Source organism: Colletotrichum karsti, assembly GCF_011947395.1.
Source record: "Colletotrichum karsti strain CkLH20 chromosome Unknown Scaffold9, whole genome shotgun sequence".
NCBI lineage: Eukaryota > Fungi > Ascomycota > Sordariomycetes > Glomerellales > Glomerellaceae > Colletotrichum > Colletotrichum karsti.
Genome location: NW_024065909.1, coordinates 210,169 through 227,407, shown reverse-complemented (window position 1 = coordinate 227,407; position 17,239 = coordinate 210,169). Strand labels below are relative to the sequence as shown.

Sequence of the window (17,239 nt, the reverse complement as noted above, 5' to 3'; positions counted from 1 at the left end):
CGTTCACTCAAGCCAAACTGCATGGGGAACCATGAGAAAGCAGACCAATGCAATAAATCGGCGAGAAGGCCGGGAGCGACGAGAGATCATCCAGTTGAAAGGCCGCGAATTGCAATCGTTTGATAATCTTGCCAGGTGATCTTACCCACATATCCCACTCTCCCCGGATTCGATATCAGGGGGTTTCTTCGCAACCCCAGGTTTCCGGCGAGCTAGGCGGGATTGGGAAATTCGGCGACCAGTCCTAGCCTCTTACTTTCGCATCGTGTCACAAGAAGCACAAGAACGGGGGCTTCCCGGGAGATGGAATAGCGGGGCCGGAGTTTGGGCCGGGTGGAATCCTGAGTCGCGAGTGAAGTTGGAAGCGGGGAACAACGGACGCGGGGCATCAGAGTCACAACTTGGCATAATCTGCGAATACTTAGAACCGACTGCTTTCGGGCAGGGTCTGATGCTACTGGAACTCTTTGGAAAGATCAACTGCCAAAGAATACTCGGGGAAAGCAAAGCTGTATCAACCAAACAACGACCCCACGTTCTTCGCTCAAGTAATCGTCCTGGTGGTTTGACTTCCAGGATGTCGTCTCCAACTCTTCACACCGCCGCCATCCCTGCGGTAACAATCCAGTCGCACGCCTCCAACCTTCTCCAACTCCGAGATAAGACGTTGCTGTGCGTCTGGTTCGGCGGCTCTCAGGAAGGCCTGCCGGACATCAGCATCTGGCTGTCTCGCCAAGAGCCCGGTTCCAACACTTGGTCCACCCCGCAGAAGATCTCGTCCGACACCAACCGCAGCTGCCAGAACCCCGTGCTCTTCAGAGCCCCCAAGACGGGCGAGATTTGGCTGTTCCACACTTCACAAGACGCCGGTAACCAAGATGGCTGCTACATCATGGCTCGTACGTCGAACGATAACGGCGTGACGTGGTCTGAGCCGCGGTTCCCTCTCAAAGGTGTTACCGGGGCATTTGTACGCCAGCCCTTGGTGGTACTGGGTGACGGCACCTGGGTTCTGCCTGTGTTTCACTGCCGATCAACGCCCGGGCAAAGATGGATCGGCAACAACGACATTTCCGCCGTTTTCTACTCCAAGGACGACGGTCAGACGTGGACTGAGAATGTTGTTCCTGACAGCATCGGTTCAGTGCATATGAACGTCATTGCACCTGGCAAGAAGAGCACAGATTACGTTGCTTTCTTCCGCAGCCGCTGGGCAGACAATGTCTACCGATCAACCTCTCCCGATGGTTTGAATTGGGCTGCACCCAAGCCGACGTCGTTGCCGAATCCCAACAGCGGTATTTGCGCGGCTCGCCTACCATCAGGCAACCTAGCCATTGTGTTCAACCGTTCTGCCGCGGAGCCGGACATGGCTAAGAGGGAAGGCTTGTACGACGACATCACGCCCGAGGATGACAAGCGTCCGAACCAAGAGGCTGTCAACGGCAAGACGGCTATCTGGGGAACACCCCGTAAGACCTTGACGGTGGGCATCTCGAGCGATGAAGGCTTGACATGGAAGGAGAGAGTCTTGGAGGAGGGTGATGGTTTCTGCATGACGAATAACTCGAAAGAGAAGACAAACCGTGAGCTCAGCTACCCAAGCATTTTTGTGGACTTGGAAAAGCCGGTGGTTCACATTGCGTTTACGTTCCATCGCCAGTACATCAAGTATGTTAGGGTTGACAATATTGAGGACTGGGTTCAAGGAGTATGAGCTTGGGGGTTTAATGTTTAGATAGATGAATCATGAATTCATGATTCAATTTACTCAGTCCCAACTCCATTTATAACAGATTCCTTTGCAAAATGATCCAATCCTATTTAGATGCTGCGCAGCTCTGATTCTGGGTTTTGTTTGATGCTGTGGACTGGAGTGATCGATGTGATTCACCCCATTCTCATTATGAGGAGAAAAGGGACAAAGACAGCGCAATACGTTTTGAAGTTGGAGAGATTTTGATTTACTCAAAGAATGCTCGCTCTTGGACTATTTACTCCATGATCTTCGCTTTTCCGTCGTCTCTAGTACTCCTAATGTCTCCAAGGCCCATTTCTTAGTGGCGTCAGCTAGCGGCAGATACGGCTTCCTCATGTACCACGAGGACTCATCCGCGATGCCAATGTCACGACCGAGGAAGTGCCATGCGCCATACTTGGTCAGAGCAATACCCTTCTTACAAGCCCACTCCGCGTTTGCCACGTCGTACTGCAGCTTCTGCGCCTCCTCTACCTTTCCAGCCTTCCATAAGTCGTATACAGCAGACGTAGAACCGGGGAAGATGTTACCCATTCCTGTCACGCAGCCACTTCCTCCCGCCTGCAGTGTAGGGAGCAGGTAGTCACTGCTACCGCCGAAAACACCAAACTGCTCGTGGGCGAACTTGCTCGTTAACCTCGTGAGCTTACCCACGTTTCCGCAAGTCAACTTTACGGCCACGATGTTAGGGTGCGACGCGAGAGTCGTGAGCTGATCGGAGTCAAGATCCACGCCAGATGTCACGCCGGGGAAGTTGTAAATGACGATCGGGATGGGCGAGTTATCAGCGACGTCACGGTAGTACCCCAGAATCGCGTCGTTGGAGAGCGCCTTGGCCCAGTAGCTCGGCGGCAGGAGCAGCGCGAAGTTGGCGCCGGCGCTCGCGGCATCCTGGGCGTTCAGGATGGACTCGCGAGTCGACTGTGCGGAAATGCCGGCCACGATGGGGTAGTCGGGCTTCTGGAGATCTTTGACGGCGCGGGCCGCGGTCTGGACGATTGCTTTGCGCTCGTCGGCCGTCAGGAGGGCGAGCTCGCCGTTGGTGCCCAGGTAGACGAGACCATGCATGCCTGCGCCGACAAGCGCCTGGCACTGCTTGTACATGGCGTCATGGTCGACGGGCTGAAGAGGGTCGCCGGCTTTGTAGATGGTAACAACAGGGGTGTAAACCCCCGGCGGGAGGGGCTTGGACTTGGAGGCGATGGTACTTGAAGGCATGGTGAAGGTTCTGGGCAATTAGACAATACAACCAAAGTGTGTCTTGAATGAGGATGATAAGCTGGTTTCCTTGTATCGGGAAAATCTCACTTCGTTTAAAGGTGAGGGTTTGGGTGACTTTGCGATCCTGACTGGAAACCAACCCCTCATAACAGCCAGACTCCAACTCCGAAGATGCGGAGAGTAATGCGGAGAACCCATGGTTAACTTGCAGAATGTCCTGATGTCGGGTTATGCCCCGATTTCGCAGCTCGAACTGGCCAGAAGAATCCACTGTTGGGAACGACTTTGTCCAGTTGAATCATCTGCAATTCTCGATACGTAAGACAAGCAGCACTTCATTACGAGCGAGTTGGGAATCAGCACACTCGGAGCTGACCCGGAACGCCTCTGTAACCGGCCCACATCGGCGAGAAAGCCGAATCATGGGGGAATGGCGATGCGGAGGCGACAGGGGTGTCGAGCGCGGCCGTCGGGGAAGACGGGGCACGTCGCGATTTGTGATGACAATCCGAGCTGGCGGTTTTGCGAAAGCGCGGTCTGGAGCTGATGGGGCTTGGCAGGCATTGTGGCGACTTGTCAAATTTGCTTTTCCATGACTTTGACAAGCAATATGTTTGTACCATCTCTTACTCCGACTAAAGTAGACTTTGGAGACGAGGGGAGGAAACTTGTGTTGGCAGAGACACACGTAGAGAGCGCAATCCGACCACCGACTTGAGACACCCAACATCCCCGAAACACACCATGGCAGCGAAGGCGCAGGAAGGCAACGTGATCAGCCTCAATGATCTCAGCAAACACAACACGAAGGCGGATTGCTGGATAGCTGTGCACTCCAAGGTTTGGGATATCACCGATTTTATCAGCGAGCATCCTGGAGGTCCGTCAGGTAAGTTTTCCTCGTCGTCAGCTCCGAGTCATTCGTCTCACCGCTTGGACTCTCTCCAGTTCTGCTCAAGTGCGCCGGCTCGAACGCCACCAAGATCTTCGATGAAGTCCACGCTCCGGATATTCTCGAAGAGCTCCCGGAGGAGAAGTTCATTGGCATACTGAAGGATGCCACTCCGGACGTGCCGGCTGCGGCATCACAGCCAAGAGGCAAGAATGGCGTAGCTACGGCACCGGCGGAGGTTGCTCAGGCACCGTCATCAACGCAGGAAGAGGATATCATCCCGCCTCTGGAGTCCATCATCAGCGCTCCGGATCTCACAGTAGTAGCGTCCAAGGCGCTGACGCCGAAGACATGGGCGTTCTACTCTTCCGCCGCTACTGATCTCATCACATACACCAAGAACAAGGAGCTCGTGCGCAGGATCATGATCCGACCCAGGATCCTGAGAAACGTGTCACATGTGGACTTCAAGACCAACATTCTCGGCTTTGAGAGTTCAGCTCCCTTCTTCATCTCTCCTGCAGCTATGGCCAAGCTGGTACATCCTGATGGAGAACTTGCTCTGAGTCGTGGAGCAGCCAGTGAAGGTATCATCCAATGTGTAAGTCACTAGATGCCGTAGAGGCATGGTCTCTGTAACTAATCTTGGGTCAGATCTCGAGCAACGCATCGTACACGCTCAAGTCGATCGTCAACGCGGCTCCTGCCAATCAGCCGTTCTTCTTCCAACTCTACATCAACTCCGAACGCCACAAGACCATCGAGATTCTCAGGTCCGCTCGGGCGCTTGGTATCAAGGCTATCTTCGTGACGGTTGATGCGCCAGTGCCGGGTAAGCGAGAGGCCGACGAACGAGCTGCTCAGGCAGGCACAATCCGGTCAGCCATCAGCAACGCCGAGAGCAGCAAGGACAAGAAGGGCAGCGGACTGGGACGTCTCATGGCTCAGTACATTGACAAGTCAATCACCTGGGAAGATCTCACGTGGATCCGGGAGGCGAGTGGCGTACCGATCGTTCTCAAGGGCGTTCAGACCGCAGACGATGTCCGCTTGGCTGTTGAATACGGCGTAGATGGTGTTCTCCTTAGCAACCACGGGGGTCGCTCGCTTGATGGGTAAGTGAATTTGAGGCTTCGTGATGCTGCTGAGATGTCAACAATCAATGACTAACGATATCTTCTCACAGTTCGCAAGCTTCGATCCTTGTCCTGCTAGAACTCAGAGAGCAGTGCCCAGAGGTCTTCGACAAACTCGAAGTCTACATCGATGGTGGTTTTGAGCGCGGCTCGGACATTCTCAAGGCCATCGCGCTCGGCGCAACTGCGGTGGGCGTGGGCCGACCATACCTGTACTCCCTGGTCTACGGCCAAGAAGGAGTTGAGCATCTCACGCAGAGTAAGTTCAAGCTGTTGTTCTTCCTCTTCGATGTGGAGCCTGATACTAACTGATGATTCCCTACTTAGTCCTCAAAGATGAGATCGAAACCTCGATGCGACTCTGCGGTATTACAAGCCTGAGTCAGGCCACGCCTGCGATGGTCAATACCTTGGATGTGGACTACATGGTCATGTCTGAGGCGCAGTCCAGGCAGAAGAAGCCCCTGAGAAGAGCCAGAGCCAAGTTGTGAGAACGGAGTTCATGGATAACTGAGCAAGATACCTCTTTGCAAATTTTACATTATTTACCAATTGCTTTGATGACTTTAACTGCATGAAAACCCGTGAGAAAAGACAAACAGCGGTGATTGCTGTAAACTCATAGTTTTACAACATTACTATGGAGTATTGCATTTGTATCTCCGAATTCTAGCCGAACAGGGATAATGGGCCCAATTTCTGGGGTAATGATGAAAACACGCATACGGACATGATTTGAAGGGACCATGCGTCAAGTGCACTTCATCTCATTAGGATAATCGATGGCCCCTGGGCGTAAATGTCTACAAATACTGGCGCAGACGATCTACGATCATTTTTGCAACGTCTTGGCGAAAGCTTCGACAGCCTCCAAAAACGTTCCATCGGGATCCAGGCCCAGTCCATAAGCACGACTGACATCATAGCGAGCCGGCCATGTGTCTACAATTGCCAAGATGGCGGGATCCTTCTTCTCCTCAATCAGCGACAGAGCCTCCTTTCCACCGACCTTCTCCACAGCATCCAGCATCTCCTGCACGGTGACTGTGATGCCGGGCAAGTTGACCACTCTGGAGTCTCCAAACTTCTCTTTCGATATGTCCTTCACCTTCACAAGGTTCTTGACGACCGTCGCGGGACTACACACCCAGACCTCGAGATCACGGCTGACCGGCAAGACGTTCTTGATACCCTTGAGCGTCTCACGGACAATGCCAGACGCGAAACTTGAGGCTGCTGCAGAGGGAGCACCAGGTCGGACAGTAACAGTAGGGAGGCGGACAATACGGCCATCGAGGAACCCACGGCGGGAGTAATCCTCGAGGATCAGCTCGATCATGAGCTTCTGCGTTCCGTACGACGTCTTCGGCTTCGGCACCACACCGCTCTCCGTCACCGGCTGACGGGGCCCGTACACGGCGCAAGAGCTGGTGAAGACGACGGTGGTGCCGGGGTAGTTGATGCGGAGGTGGTCGAGGACGGCCCGCACCGAGTCAAAGTTGACTCGGTACCCCAGTTCAAGGTTCGCCTCGGCTCCGCCCGACATCAGGCCGTGCAGGAGGTAGACGGCGGCGAAGGGCTTCGAGAGCAGAGACGACACCGCCGCCGGGTCGGTGAGGTCGGCCTTCAGCGACGTGATTCTGCCGCTCTCCCCTGCCACGTCTGCGGGGATTGGCGGCTCGACGACGTCGGTTATGGTGAGCTTGTTGGCGGGGTTGTTGTTGACGAGGGCGGAAACGAGGGCCTGGCCGACGAAGCCGCCGGCGCCCGTGATGAGGATTTCGTTTGACATGTTTTCGCGATTTCAGGTACAATGAATACAGACACTACTGAGAGGAAATTGAGGCTATTGTGATGTAGCCACGATACTCACGACTGACGAACCCCTCACTACCTACTTGATGAGCCGATTTCGCACCCAGAACTGATTACGTCGTCAACGAGTCCCCTCATCTCCTGCAGCAAGTAGCCGAATGTATCCGACGAGATGCAGCAACGGAAATGCGTTGCGGCAGGCTTTCTGGGTGCTGGGTCGGAGAGATCGCCGATGCAGCATCCCCAATGCGGTCATCGGCGAGAAAGCCGGTGCAACCAGAAACTCGCGGCCGTGCTCCGGCTGGGGCCTCCCCCGCACCGGGTGGGGCACCGGGGAGGCAGGGGTTCGGGAGTTTTCGAGCGGAGGAGATCAAGCCGAAGCGCGAACGAGGGGATATTGGGATGACGTGATGAGTGATAAAGTAGAACCTCGCGAGTGTTCGTCCGTATTTGTGCCGATGTCGTGCTAAGAATTGAGAATATTCAGTTGAGTTTGGAATCCTCTTGGCATCAAAGAAGATTTCTTTTCTGCCTTAACATCAGACAATATGGAATACGTAAGGTGAGTTGCGATATCTAGAGCGAGCGAAGGAATTGACCCCTCACTTGGATCTGAACGGTCTTTTGTTGGACATTGACTTCGTTGAACGACGAATTCGTGGTAGAGATGCTAACATCCAATTTGCAGGCTCGGAAACAGTGGCCTGAAGGTCTCCAAGATCATCCTCGGATGCATGGCCTTCGGAACTTCGCAATGGGAGGGCTCACCTTGGGTTCTCGATGAGGCGGAAGGCCTTGAACTTCTCAAGGCGGCATACGACAACGGCATCAACACGTGGGACACTGCCGACACATACTCCAACGGCCATTCCGAACTCGTCATCGGCAAGGCGCTGAAAAAGTTCAACATCCCTCGTCAAAAAGTCGTCATCCTGTCCAAGATCTTCAACCCCGTCATGGACGACAACTCGAGGCCAGCCAGCATCAACGACGGACCCATCGTCAACCAGATGGGCCTCAGCAGGAAACACGTGTTCCATGCAGTAGACAAGTGCTTAGAGCGTTTGGGCACGGATTACATCGGTAAGTCCGACATTCAAATGGAGCAAGATCAAAGCTAACAGCCTCAGACGTTCTCCAGATCCACCGCCTCGACCGCGAAACGCCGCCCGAAGAGATCATGCGAGCCCTCCACGAGGTCGTCCAGTCCGGCAAGGTCCGCTATATCGGCGCGTCGTCCATGTACACGTGGGAGTTCGCCCGCCTGCAGTACATCGCCAAGTCGAACGGCTGGACCGAGTTCATCTCCATGCAGCCATTCTACAACCTGCTCTACCGCGAGGAGGAGCGCGAAATGCTCCCCTTCTGCCGCGAGACCGGCGTCGGCGTCATCCCCTGGTCGCCCATCGCTCGCGGCATGCTCGCAAAGCCGCTGGCCAAGGACAGCGCGGACAGCACGTCGCTGCGGAGCCAAACGGATAAGAAGACACAGGCCTGGTTTGCCGACGCGAATCTGGACATCGTCAGCCGCGTGGAGGAGGTCGCGAAGAAGAGGGGCGTCAGCATGGCTCTGGTGTCGACGGCCTGGGTGCTTCAGCAAGGGTGCTGGCCCATCGTGGGGTTGAACTCAGAGAAGCGGATTAAGGAGACGGTAGAGGCGCTCAAGCTCAAGTTGACGGAAGACGAGTGCAAATATTTGGAGGCGGAATACAAGCCTAGGGCTATTCAGGGTATGTAATTACAAATTTGACCATCTTTTACGCCGGCATCATGCAGTAGCGACCCTCATTACGCCTGAATTTGTCGAACACAACGCTCTCCTGGAGATATGTCGTTGCAAATGACATCCGAGTCCTCAAGTGTTGGGTTGCGCCATTTGATAGTTGACATTGGAGAACTCTTGAGGCGCCATCGATGGGTTCTCAGTATTCAGGGACGACAAGTCGAAGTTGAACACCGGCGACAGTCCAAAACTCATATCGTAATCGAAAAAGAATTCACCCTCGGAACCAATGAACGTTCCGTCAGTACTGGGAGCACCTAGTTGTGGATCGATGGCGCCATTGATCCCATTGCCTACAGGCAATGTCTCGGTCAAGTGGTTGAGCTCTCCCGTTTGACTGCGTTTGAGGGTTGCAGCCATACGCTCGAGACCCGGCGCCATGAGGTTAGCCAAGTGCCATCGCCCTGCGGGAAGCGATCGAAAGTGCCGCACGAGACTCGTTGTCATATCCCAGACACGGTCTGGCTCGATCAGGTCTCCCCCGTACTTAACTGCCACCTTGATCAGAAACATGCATGCGAAAGCCGTCATGCAGTGCAGGTAAGACGGCATTCCAACCACCCCAGCCGCGATGTCCGGATCAGTCAAGATAAAGTTGATAGTCGAAGTGGCGACAGAGATGGCGGTTGCAGCGCAGTCAAGAAAGTGGTACGGTATCGGGTTGTCTCCAGACAAACCGCGGAAGATATGTGAGTAGAGATGAAGTTTTGCGAAGTGGAAGTGCAGCTTGGCCCCTTTCCGTGGGAAGCGACCTATGTGCTCGGATTCTTCTGTGGGAGACTGTTAGCTAACGAAGGACGAGGAGTTGTGCTCAAACATACCTGGTATCGTTCCCAACCAGTGATTTAACCAATGGTCAAGTTCCTTATTGAACTGTGTGATCTGATGAACGTATGCTCTTGGTGTTGGCTGTCCCTTGTCCGGTCCGAATAGTTCACGGATGCTCCCTATGATACCCAAGAGGGCAACCTGACTAGACAAGCGCTTGTCTTGCTCATTTGCGACAGGCGACGCAAGAAAGGCCTCCCATTTCTGCATGGACGAGTCTTCCTGGACGATCGCAGGTCTTCCGTACAATGTCGCGAGGTGCTGGTCGCAGATGTTGAGTATATACCAGAGCCTGGCTCCGTCGGCAGCTTCTTCGCTCTTGTCTTCGATGGCGCGAGTGTAGCTGTTGTGCAAATTGCATTCTGCTGCGCGACGAATGGCGTACCCTGACAACATCCACGACACATCGCTGAGCCAGTACGATGCAACGCACATAGCGCGCAGATAATCGCGGTCTACCCGTCGGTCGAACATCGATCTCTCGGTGAGACGGCGGAACTCGGAGCTGCAGACGCCGTAGATGCCATTGGCTTGCGGGTCGTGGAGAGCGGCGACAGTGAGGGTGGCGGCGGTGAGTATGGAACTTCTTCGACGCAGCTCCTCCAGCTGCTGGTATTTGCACCCCACGCCGTACATGAAAGGATCCAGCCGGTCGCGGTATAGTCGAAATAATCGTTCTGCATCGTCCAGACGTAGTGCTCCGCGCGCGATGAAGTCGTCGAGGGCGGTAGAATGACCTTCAGGTGCATCTGGTGATCTCAGAGCTCTCAACTTTGTGAGCGCATAGAGTGAGTGGATCGGTACGTGTGGAAGATTCTCGTCCTCGGGGGAGATCTTGGGTGAGTTGTCGCAGGAGGGGCCATGGTTGTTATCCTGACCGGATACACCGAGACGGTACCCGTTTCCGTTCGTCGTCGACGCTGAACGGCCATGCAGCGATGGCGAGTCTGTTGAGCCTCGTAGGTTTGTGCTTTGAAGCGCTGCAGGTTCTGGCAAGCCGACCTTTTTGGCGATTTCTTTGAGGGTATTGTGAAGGCTCTCGATGTCTTGGACAACAGCTTCATTATATCTGCAGGATCATCAGTGGCAAGTTTTTCAAGCGCGAAAAGGTGGAAAACTGACTGTGTCTTTTCATCGATGATACTCTGCAAGTTCTTGCCCAGCACGCAGCCCAAGTTTCTTTCTGAACAGCGACGACATGGTGGACCGCTCTCATCCATCAAACATTTGATCTTGCGTACGTGTTAGCAGGGGTTCACTCCGCGATAGAATCATGGTGCAAACCTTGTGCTTCCGGCATGCAGCACAGGCCTTAATTTTCCGGGATATTTGTGGGAAAGACCCTTCTCCATTGCCCGCGGTCAACAACTAAAAGCCAGAAAGTCAGCTTGCGTCCCGAGAAAGGTGGCAAACGTGAGAATACCGTCATGAACTCCATGCCCTCATTGGCATCCGACCAGCTGCGTTTCGACATGGCACGTCGCGGGGCCCGTGGCAGCAGTCGGCGCGTTGTCGAATTCAGGGTCCTAGGCGAGGGAGACTTGGAGTCGGTCGTGAGGAGTGAAAGAGGAGAAGTTCGGCTGCAAAACACCGCGATGAGCGGCGCCGGGCGACTGGGTGGTCGGCACTCGTGTGGAGAAAACAACAGGGGTGAGAGACTGTCGAAGTCAGATGTTTCCCCCCGCGCTGCGCTTAGAAAGCAGTTGGAGATGATTGAAGGCTCGCGGAACGAACCCCGCTTCCCCGCATGAACTCCGCAAGTTGGCATCGTTGGGATGTGGGTTTCAATGCCTGTTTCGTTACTCGTTGGTCTCATTCTGGTAGCAATACGCGCCGGGTGTTGAGATTTGAGAAAGGCTTCGGTGTAGAGGCTTCGGTGTAGAGGCTTCGAGATGTGTTGATGGCAGATTCTGATACATGGGAACCGCAGAGCCAACTGAAAAAAAAGCTTCTCTTCTCAACTTATAAGCGCTTGACATCCTGAGAACTTATTCTCAACCTCCAGTTAGTCCTAAAATGTTTTCTCTGGTAAACAGACGACTGGTACGTGACCTAGGGAAAGCAGATAAACGGGTGATGTTGATACCTTGAATGTCTTTTACGATTCTATCGCTGGGAAAATGCCAACAATTAAACCTAAGACCTATACGAGAATCGAGTCTATGAGACAACCCTGTTTGTCTTACTAATTCACACTCCCTTTTCTAGATAGTAGCCTGAGTTATTACTACTCTAAGACTCGAGGCCTTTTCAGCTGTAAGTGAATACGCCGGGATGCCAGCTGATTTACTAATAGTAAGAACTATAAGATAATAAGTATCGCGCCAAACCACTAGATCAAATACCTGAAAGAGACGCATCTTTCAAGAGGCAGTGGAAATGGCCTGTAGGAGTGGTTGATGCCTAACAGTTACGCAAGAGGGAAGACAAGTATATACAAGGAGTGACTAGATAATAAGGCCGGGGATTCATCGTCTCTCTAGAGCATATATGGGTTGCTTGAAATCCACCGGCCATCTCATATGTACAGAGAATATCGCTCATTCTGAGCCTTACACACACACCAAAGCAGGATGTCGGCCCGGCACTGACGCTGCCGCCACACTAACCGCTCATAGGACAGAACAGTCGTCGCCATAGGGAGAGAGCGTCTTGCAAGTTGCCTGGGCCGTAGAAGTGCTGCCTTACCGGGGACCGGCGCACTTCTTGACGAGGTCGGGCACGCCGCTCGCCGAGTCCAGCGAGTAGGAGTACGGCGGCGAGACGGGAGCGGCGGTAGCCCACTCCTGTCCGGCGACGTTCCTGCTGCCGAGCTTGCCCGTCTGCTGGGCCCCGCTGGTCTTGTCGTAGACGTTGCCCGAGGCGGCGGAGTACGCGTACACGTCGTACATGAACTGGTGCGGGTTCTTGACGTCCTTGAAGTAGTTGTTCTGGATCAGGACGGAGCCGTAGGAGCCGAAGCCGACGCAGTAGGTGTTGCCGGGCGAGTTGAAGAAGTTGTTGTAGATGTGGCCCTCGCCGTACATGACGCGCGGCATGCGCTGGTCCACGTTCTCGGCCCACCAGTTGTGGTGGTAGGTGACGCGCAGCTTGCCCTCGTCCTCGGGGTGGTCGCCGCCGCCGGAGCCGACGAGACTCGCGAGGCGGTGGTCTCCGGTCTTGCTGCTGTACCAGAACTTGCACCAGGAGACGGTCTGGTAGTCGGACTCTTGGGTGATGTCGAGGAGGCCGTCGCCGGCGTCCCAGATGTTGAGGTGGTCGTACCAGACGTGGTGGGAGTTGCGGCTGGCGATGGTGTCGACGGAGCCGCCGGCCTGGATGTTGAGGTTCTTGATGATGATGTTGCTGACACCCTTGAGGTTGAAGCCTCCGATGATGGTGGCGGTGGAGTCCTGGCCGCGGATGGTCTTGTCGCTCGCCACGTCGACGGCGCCCTGGGTGTCGATCTTACCCTTCACGATAATGACGCGGGCACCGGAGGCTTTGGCCGCGGTCTTCAGGTCGTTGGCGTTGGTGACGGTGACGGCGGCGGCGTTTCCACCGCCAGTCGTGCCGCCCGCAGCACTGGCGAAGCCATTGACGCCGGGGTCAGGGCAACTTTGCGCGAGGGCCAGCCCAAGCAGGGAGCAGAAGAAAAGGAGGCTGGCCTTCATGGTTGAAGATGAACCTGATACGGGAGAAGAGAAATGGGATGTGTGTGACTGAGAAAACGAGCTATGCTCTTGAGAGTTGAAACAGATGAGGACACGGACAGATTTTCTTTCGTTTCGTTGCGAACATGGCTTGTTCCTATAGTCATGACATGTCATGTCCAAGAGGAATACGAATCTCCATTAGACTTGACTCAATGGGGTAGATCATATCGTAGTGTAGTGGTGAGGTGGGAGCTGTACTAGGTTAAGATCCCGCTAGTAGCCGGCGGGATGGGATGCAAGTTTGGCATTCTTAACGAGACTTGATTGGCTCAACGGCTGGTTCTCTCCGTTCCTTAAGTGGTATCCTAATCGCGGTTCACGATCTGGACACGATCTATGTCCGGAGATAGTGCCCTTTATGTTATCTGGGACTCCGTTCCAATTACCCAAAGAGGAACCAACGATGCAAGTGACCGATTTCGACCCCCGATCGATATATCTTCCGTCAGAGTTAGATTGGGGCTAATGAATGGTTCCTCTAAGGGGGTGGGATGGGGCATATATTGTGTCACTGTTAGGCCGGGCAGTCCACCGGAATCCTACAGCTCTCCGTCGACCACCAATGCTAACACGAGGTGACGGTACCCGTACCCGTAACCAAGTCGTGGTTATATTGATCTATCTTCCAAATCGGTTAGTGATTGTTGTTTCTCCTTCCGTAAATGACGGCTCTAATCCTGTCAGACCTGTCAATACCACCAAAGGCAAGCATCTATGTTAGCCTGTAACATAGTCTAGATCTTGGAAGACCCACGGCAAGGTGATCAGACGAACCCAGATCCGGCCCACCCGACCCGAGGTGCCGGGCTGTGAACCCCAGGGTCCTGCGACGTTTGTCTTCGGAGGATGTCAAATAACCTCTTTGATGCTATTGAATCGCTTCAATTTGTTGAGTCTCTTCTGAGTTAACATCGTGGGTGCGGAGGACGTGATTCTAGTCCCGCATTCACCAGTCCACCCCTGAGCCGGTCTCTTAGCTCCGCTGAGAGCTATGTTGCTATCTTTGCTCTCTTTGAGCTGACTTCACGCAGGTCACTGCTACTGATGACCAGATTAAGGATGACAAGTATGCATACGTTCGAAAATCGCTGCGAGAGAGGCTATAGAAGAATGCGTGATTGGGGGAAAATTTCGCAGCTGGAGAACGATACCCCATACCCGACACCGAAGCGGAAACGGGGTTTCGGTGCGGCGTTCCAAGAATTTCCCCTAGCCAATATCTAGAACCTCATCTAGAAGCCCCCTCTACCCTCCCCTAGGGCATCACATCCCGTGGGACTACTATACAAGACATCAGATCAGCCATGGTTGGTTGTCACTAACAACATCTCGAGTAACGTTTACCCTGTCCCAACGTAGACTTAGCTGTTCTCGCTAAGCCGACGATAACGTTCTCACAAGGCAATACAATGGGCTCCTACAGTATTTAAGGAGGTAGGCCCCCTATGAGGAAACAGCCGAGTTATTTAATGCCGTCTATTAACTGTAACAACTATTGTAATTAATATTATACCCTCTTTTTAGCTACAATCTTACTTAACTATTTTCCAAAACGAACCTTTCTACGAGCTTCCCCCTTTTCGCTAACCTCTTTGCTTCTTGGACAGGCTGGATTAAAGACAGCCGCAAGTACTCATTATAATGTTCATTAAGGCTTCTTCTTCACTTAGTCAAATCGAACGAAACGACACAGAATTTAGGCTTTGATACCTTCAGTATCGCGAAAAGAGTTACACACATTCCCGCAAACTCCTTCTTTCTGAATTGTCAGTCTCGTAGGCGTGGAATGTCACATGATATTTCATTTTGCCAGAATGAGATCTTTACCTTTCGCAGTGGTAATGTGCAGCGAGAATAAACCAAATATGGTCGTTTACAATTAGATGTAACGTGATTTTGAACGAGATTCAGTCTTGACAGCTACGAGGGAGTAGATGTTTGGCGGAGGATACCATATCCACCTCACGGAAAGAGCATCAGTAGCTACTTATAAGCAACTTTGTAAGGTTCTCTCCTTTTCTAGTTGAAGGTCCCATGATGACATCTGACCACTTTTCACATGCCCTCGCAAACCTCGTGTTCGAAATTACGAGGGTCAGCAATGACACTGAGAATCAGAACTGAAGCGGCAGCTGATTCAATAGTGTTGAGAGACCAATACTTGCGCAATTGTGACGACGTCGGTAAGGGGTATGATACTAGCGGTGAGATTAAAAGCTGTCAGAGGCGAATTTTCCGTGTTTAATGATTGTCAAGCTGTTTGTCTCAGCACCCGTGATCACCGCCAAAAGCCTTCCAAGCCAGAGCTTACGAGTCTGCTGATTCACGTGACCGAGCGTGTCTTTCAGGCAGACTATTTCGCCATTAAGGTTGTGTGTCGTGGGCAGAGAAGGTCGTGGAACTCGCGCGATGTGCAGAGACATATTCTCCCTTTTGACTGCCGTCTCGGACATGGCCTGGCCGGTCTGACTTCCGAATCACGGCCAACCAGAACGCGGTGTTGGCGATCTAAGACTCCAACTGAGAGCTGCGTGAGATCTAGGGTGGAAAGGTGGAGAGCTGGTGCCAAGCTCAAGCTGTGACAGATGAATTCCTAGGAGAATTACTACGATGGGCCAAGACATTGTCATTAGACGGGATATCAGATATCCCAAGAATTGTGCACTTTATTTAAGGACATCTTCACTATGAGGCCGTGAGGTTTACTCCTTAATCGATAATGCAACCGGTGTAGGCGAGCTATTTGTGTCTTCTTCAGCCAGCCATCTCCGAACGGAATGGTCCCCAAAAGGGAGGAAGGGAGTGATTCATCATGCCCGCTGAACAACCTCAGCCCGGACGTTGGGTCGGAAGCTTGCCATCTACGTTTATGGTTGTTTTTCTCATGCTAATCTCGGTATGCATGGCGACATGGCACTAGATGCGTCCATGAGCCGTCGCCTGTCTAATCTGACACAAGCGCAACTTGCAAGTCTTTTCGGAGGTGACAGACGGGGGAGGGAGAAGCGAGGCCGCAGCTCTAAGCTCATTCCGACCACGACCGGGATGTCGTGGCAGACCGCTCCGTGTGAGACCTCCGGTACGTCTCGAGTCTAGCTCACACGCAGGATTCATACGTGTCTCGCGCGGATAGACGGAGATGACGGCTTGAAGGCATCCCTCATGGTTTTGTTCTCCAGCAAGACAAGCCACGAGCTGAACGCTTGTGATGGCACCGGCAGTGAGGTCAGGCTGGAATGCGAGTGCCGTTCGCATGCTGGATATTCATAGTGTTTTGACTTGAAGCCACGATTGGAGTTATGGGGTCGCCGATTCAGCTTTCGGCGCGAGGTTTTGAGTATCCATCCGGTAAGAGAACTCGAAATGAAGGATTCAGCCTGGCGTTCGCGGGAATTCAGACTAATGAGAACGGGGTTTGTGCTCCACGACAGACTTTTGCATCAGATAACGTGAAATCTACCAGGTTGTAATTGGCGGGGTACACCCATCGCCAAAAGAAGCTTACTAGCCGACTGGCACGCTGGTACCGTCTGACCGGTTCGTCGATTTGGCATTGCACTCTGTTTCTGGTGTTTTCGTGAGCATCACATCCCACAGGGAGGGAGTTGCAAGCCACTATTTCTCTCACCATCTCCCAATATCTCAGCTATTTTGAGACGACTCGGAATAACGCCATCTAGGACTTGACGCGTCTTCTCTTCTGGAGCCACCGGCAATGCAGGGCTTTCTGAAGAGTTCACACACACATGTTCATCAAATGTGACTCGCACGTGCAGCGCGGGACAGGTGTTCCCGGATCGCCGCTCCTCACGGGCGAAACGCTTGCTTTTTGAGTGATTTCCCATATGCAACCTGCATGCTTCTAGACCAACATTTCTTTTTGCGACCAATGAGCTGCATGGAATCTGGCCACCGAGTTTCTCCTCGCGGCTGGAAACCCTTCCTCCCTTCCCATCACCTTTCTCGCGGCGTCCCTGCCAAGATCCAGTCCACCTCGGTGCCATGAGCCGATGTCCGCATCTCAGACAACAGCTTCATGGAAACCCTTGCAGACAGCACGAACGGGTTCCTTGCAGCACTTTCAACCTGAAGCAGCGCCCAGTTGGCTAG

At 53.4% G+C, this 17,239-nt stretch overlaps 6 protein-coding genes across 6 annotated transcripts; 3 read left to right on the top strand and 3 right to left on the bottom strand.

Moving 5' to 3' along the window:
- Nucleotides 1-577: 577 nt before the first annotated feature.
- On the top strand, nt 578-1,717 carry CkaCkLH20_03611 (glycosyl hydrolase; the record flags this gene model as incomplete). Its single annotated transcript, XM_038886330.1, has 1 exon — nt 578-1,717. The coding sequence occupies one exon, from the start codon at nt 578-580 to the stop codon at nt 1,715-1,717; it is 1,140 nt and encodes a 379-aa protein (XP_038748172.1).
- A 273-nt stretch (nt 1,718-1,990) lies between these two features.
- Nucleotides 1,991-2,977, bottom strand: CkaCkLH20_03610 (dihydrodipicolinate synthase; the record flags this gene model as incomplete). Its single annotated transcript, XM_038886329.1, has 1 exon — nt 1,991-2,977. One exon carries the CDS (start codon nt 2,975-2,977, stop codon nt 1,991-1,993), a length of 987 nt encoding a protein of 328 aa, XP_038748171.1.
- A 747-nt stretch (nt 2,978-3,724) lies between these two features.
- Nucleotides 3,725-5,499, top strand: CkaCkLH20_03609 (cytochrome b2; the record flags this gene model as incomplete). Its single annotated transcript, XM_038886328.1, has 5 exons — nt 3,725-3,869; nt 3,929-4,473; nt 4,527-4,987; nt 5,059-5,267; nt 5,336-5,499. The coding sequence occupies 5 exons, from the start codon at nt 3,725-3,727 to the stop codon at nt 5,497-5,499; spliced, it is 1,524 nt and encodes a 507-aa protein (XP_038748170.1).
- A 341-nt stretch (nt 5,500-5,840) lies between these two features.
- CkaCkLH20_03608 (NAD dependent epimerase/dehydratase) lies at nt 5,841-6,800 on the bottom strand (the record flags this gene model as incomplete). Its single annotated transcript, XM_038886327.1, has 1 exon — nt 5,841-6,800. The coding sequence occupies one exon, from the start codon at nt 6,798-6,800 to the stop codon at nt 5,841-5,843; it is 960 nt and encodes a 319-aa protein (XP_038748169.1).
- Nucleotides 6,801-6,981: 181 nt separating this feature from the next.
- Nucleotides 6,982-8,561, top strand: CkaCkLH20_03607 (aryl-alcohol dehydrogenase; the record flags this gene model as incomplete). Its single annotated transcript, XM_038886326.1, has 3 exons — nt 6,982-7,259; nt 7,512-7,906; nt 7,954-8,561. 3 exons carry the CDS (start codon nt 6,982-6,984, stop codon nt 8,559-8,561), a joined length of 1,281 nt encoding a protein of 426 aa, XP_038748168.1.
- A 117-nt stretch (nt 8,562-8,678) lies between these two features.
- CkaCkLH20_03606 (C6 transcription factor) lies at nt 8,679-13,087 on the bottom strand (the record flags this gene model as incomplete). Its single annotated transcript, XM_038886325.1, has 3 exons — nt 8,679-9,376; nt 9,428-10,503; nt 12,123-13,087. The coding sequence occupies 3 exons, from the start codon at nt 13,085-13,087 to the stop codon at nt 8,679-8,681; spliced, it is 2,739 nt and encodes a 912-aa protein (XP_038748167.1).
- Between the last annotated feature and the right edge of the window lie 4,152 nt (nt 13,088-17,239).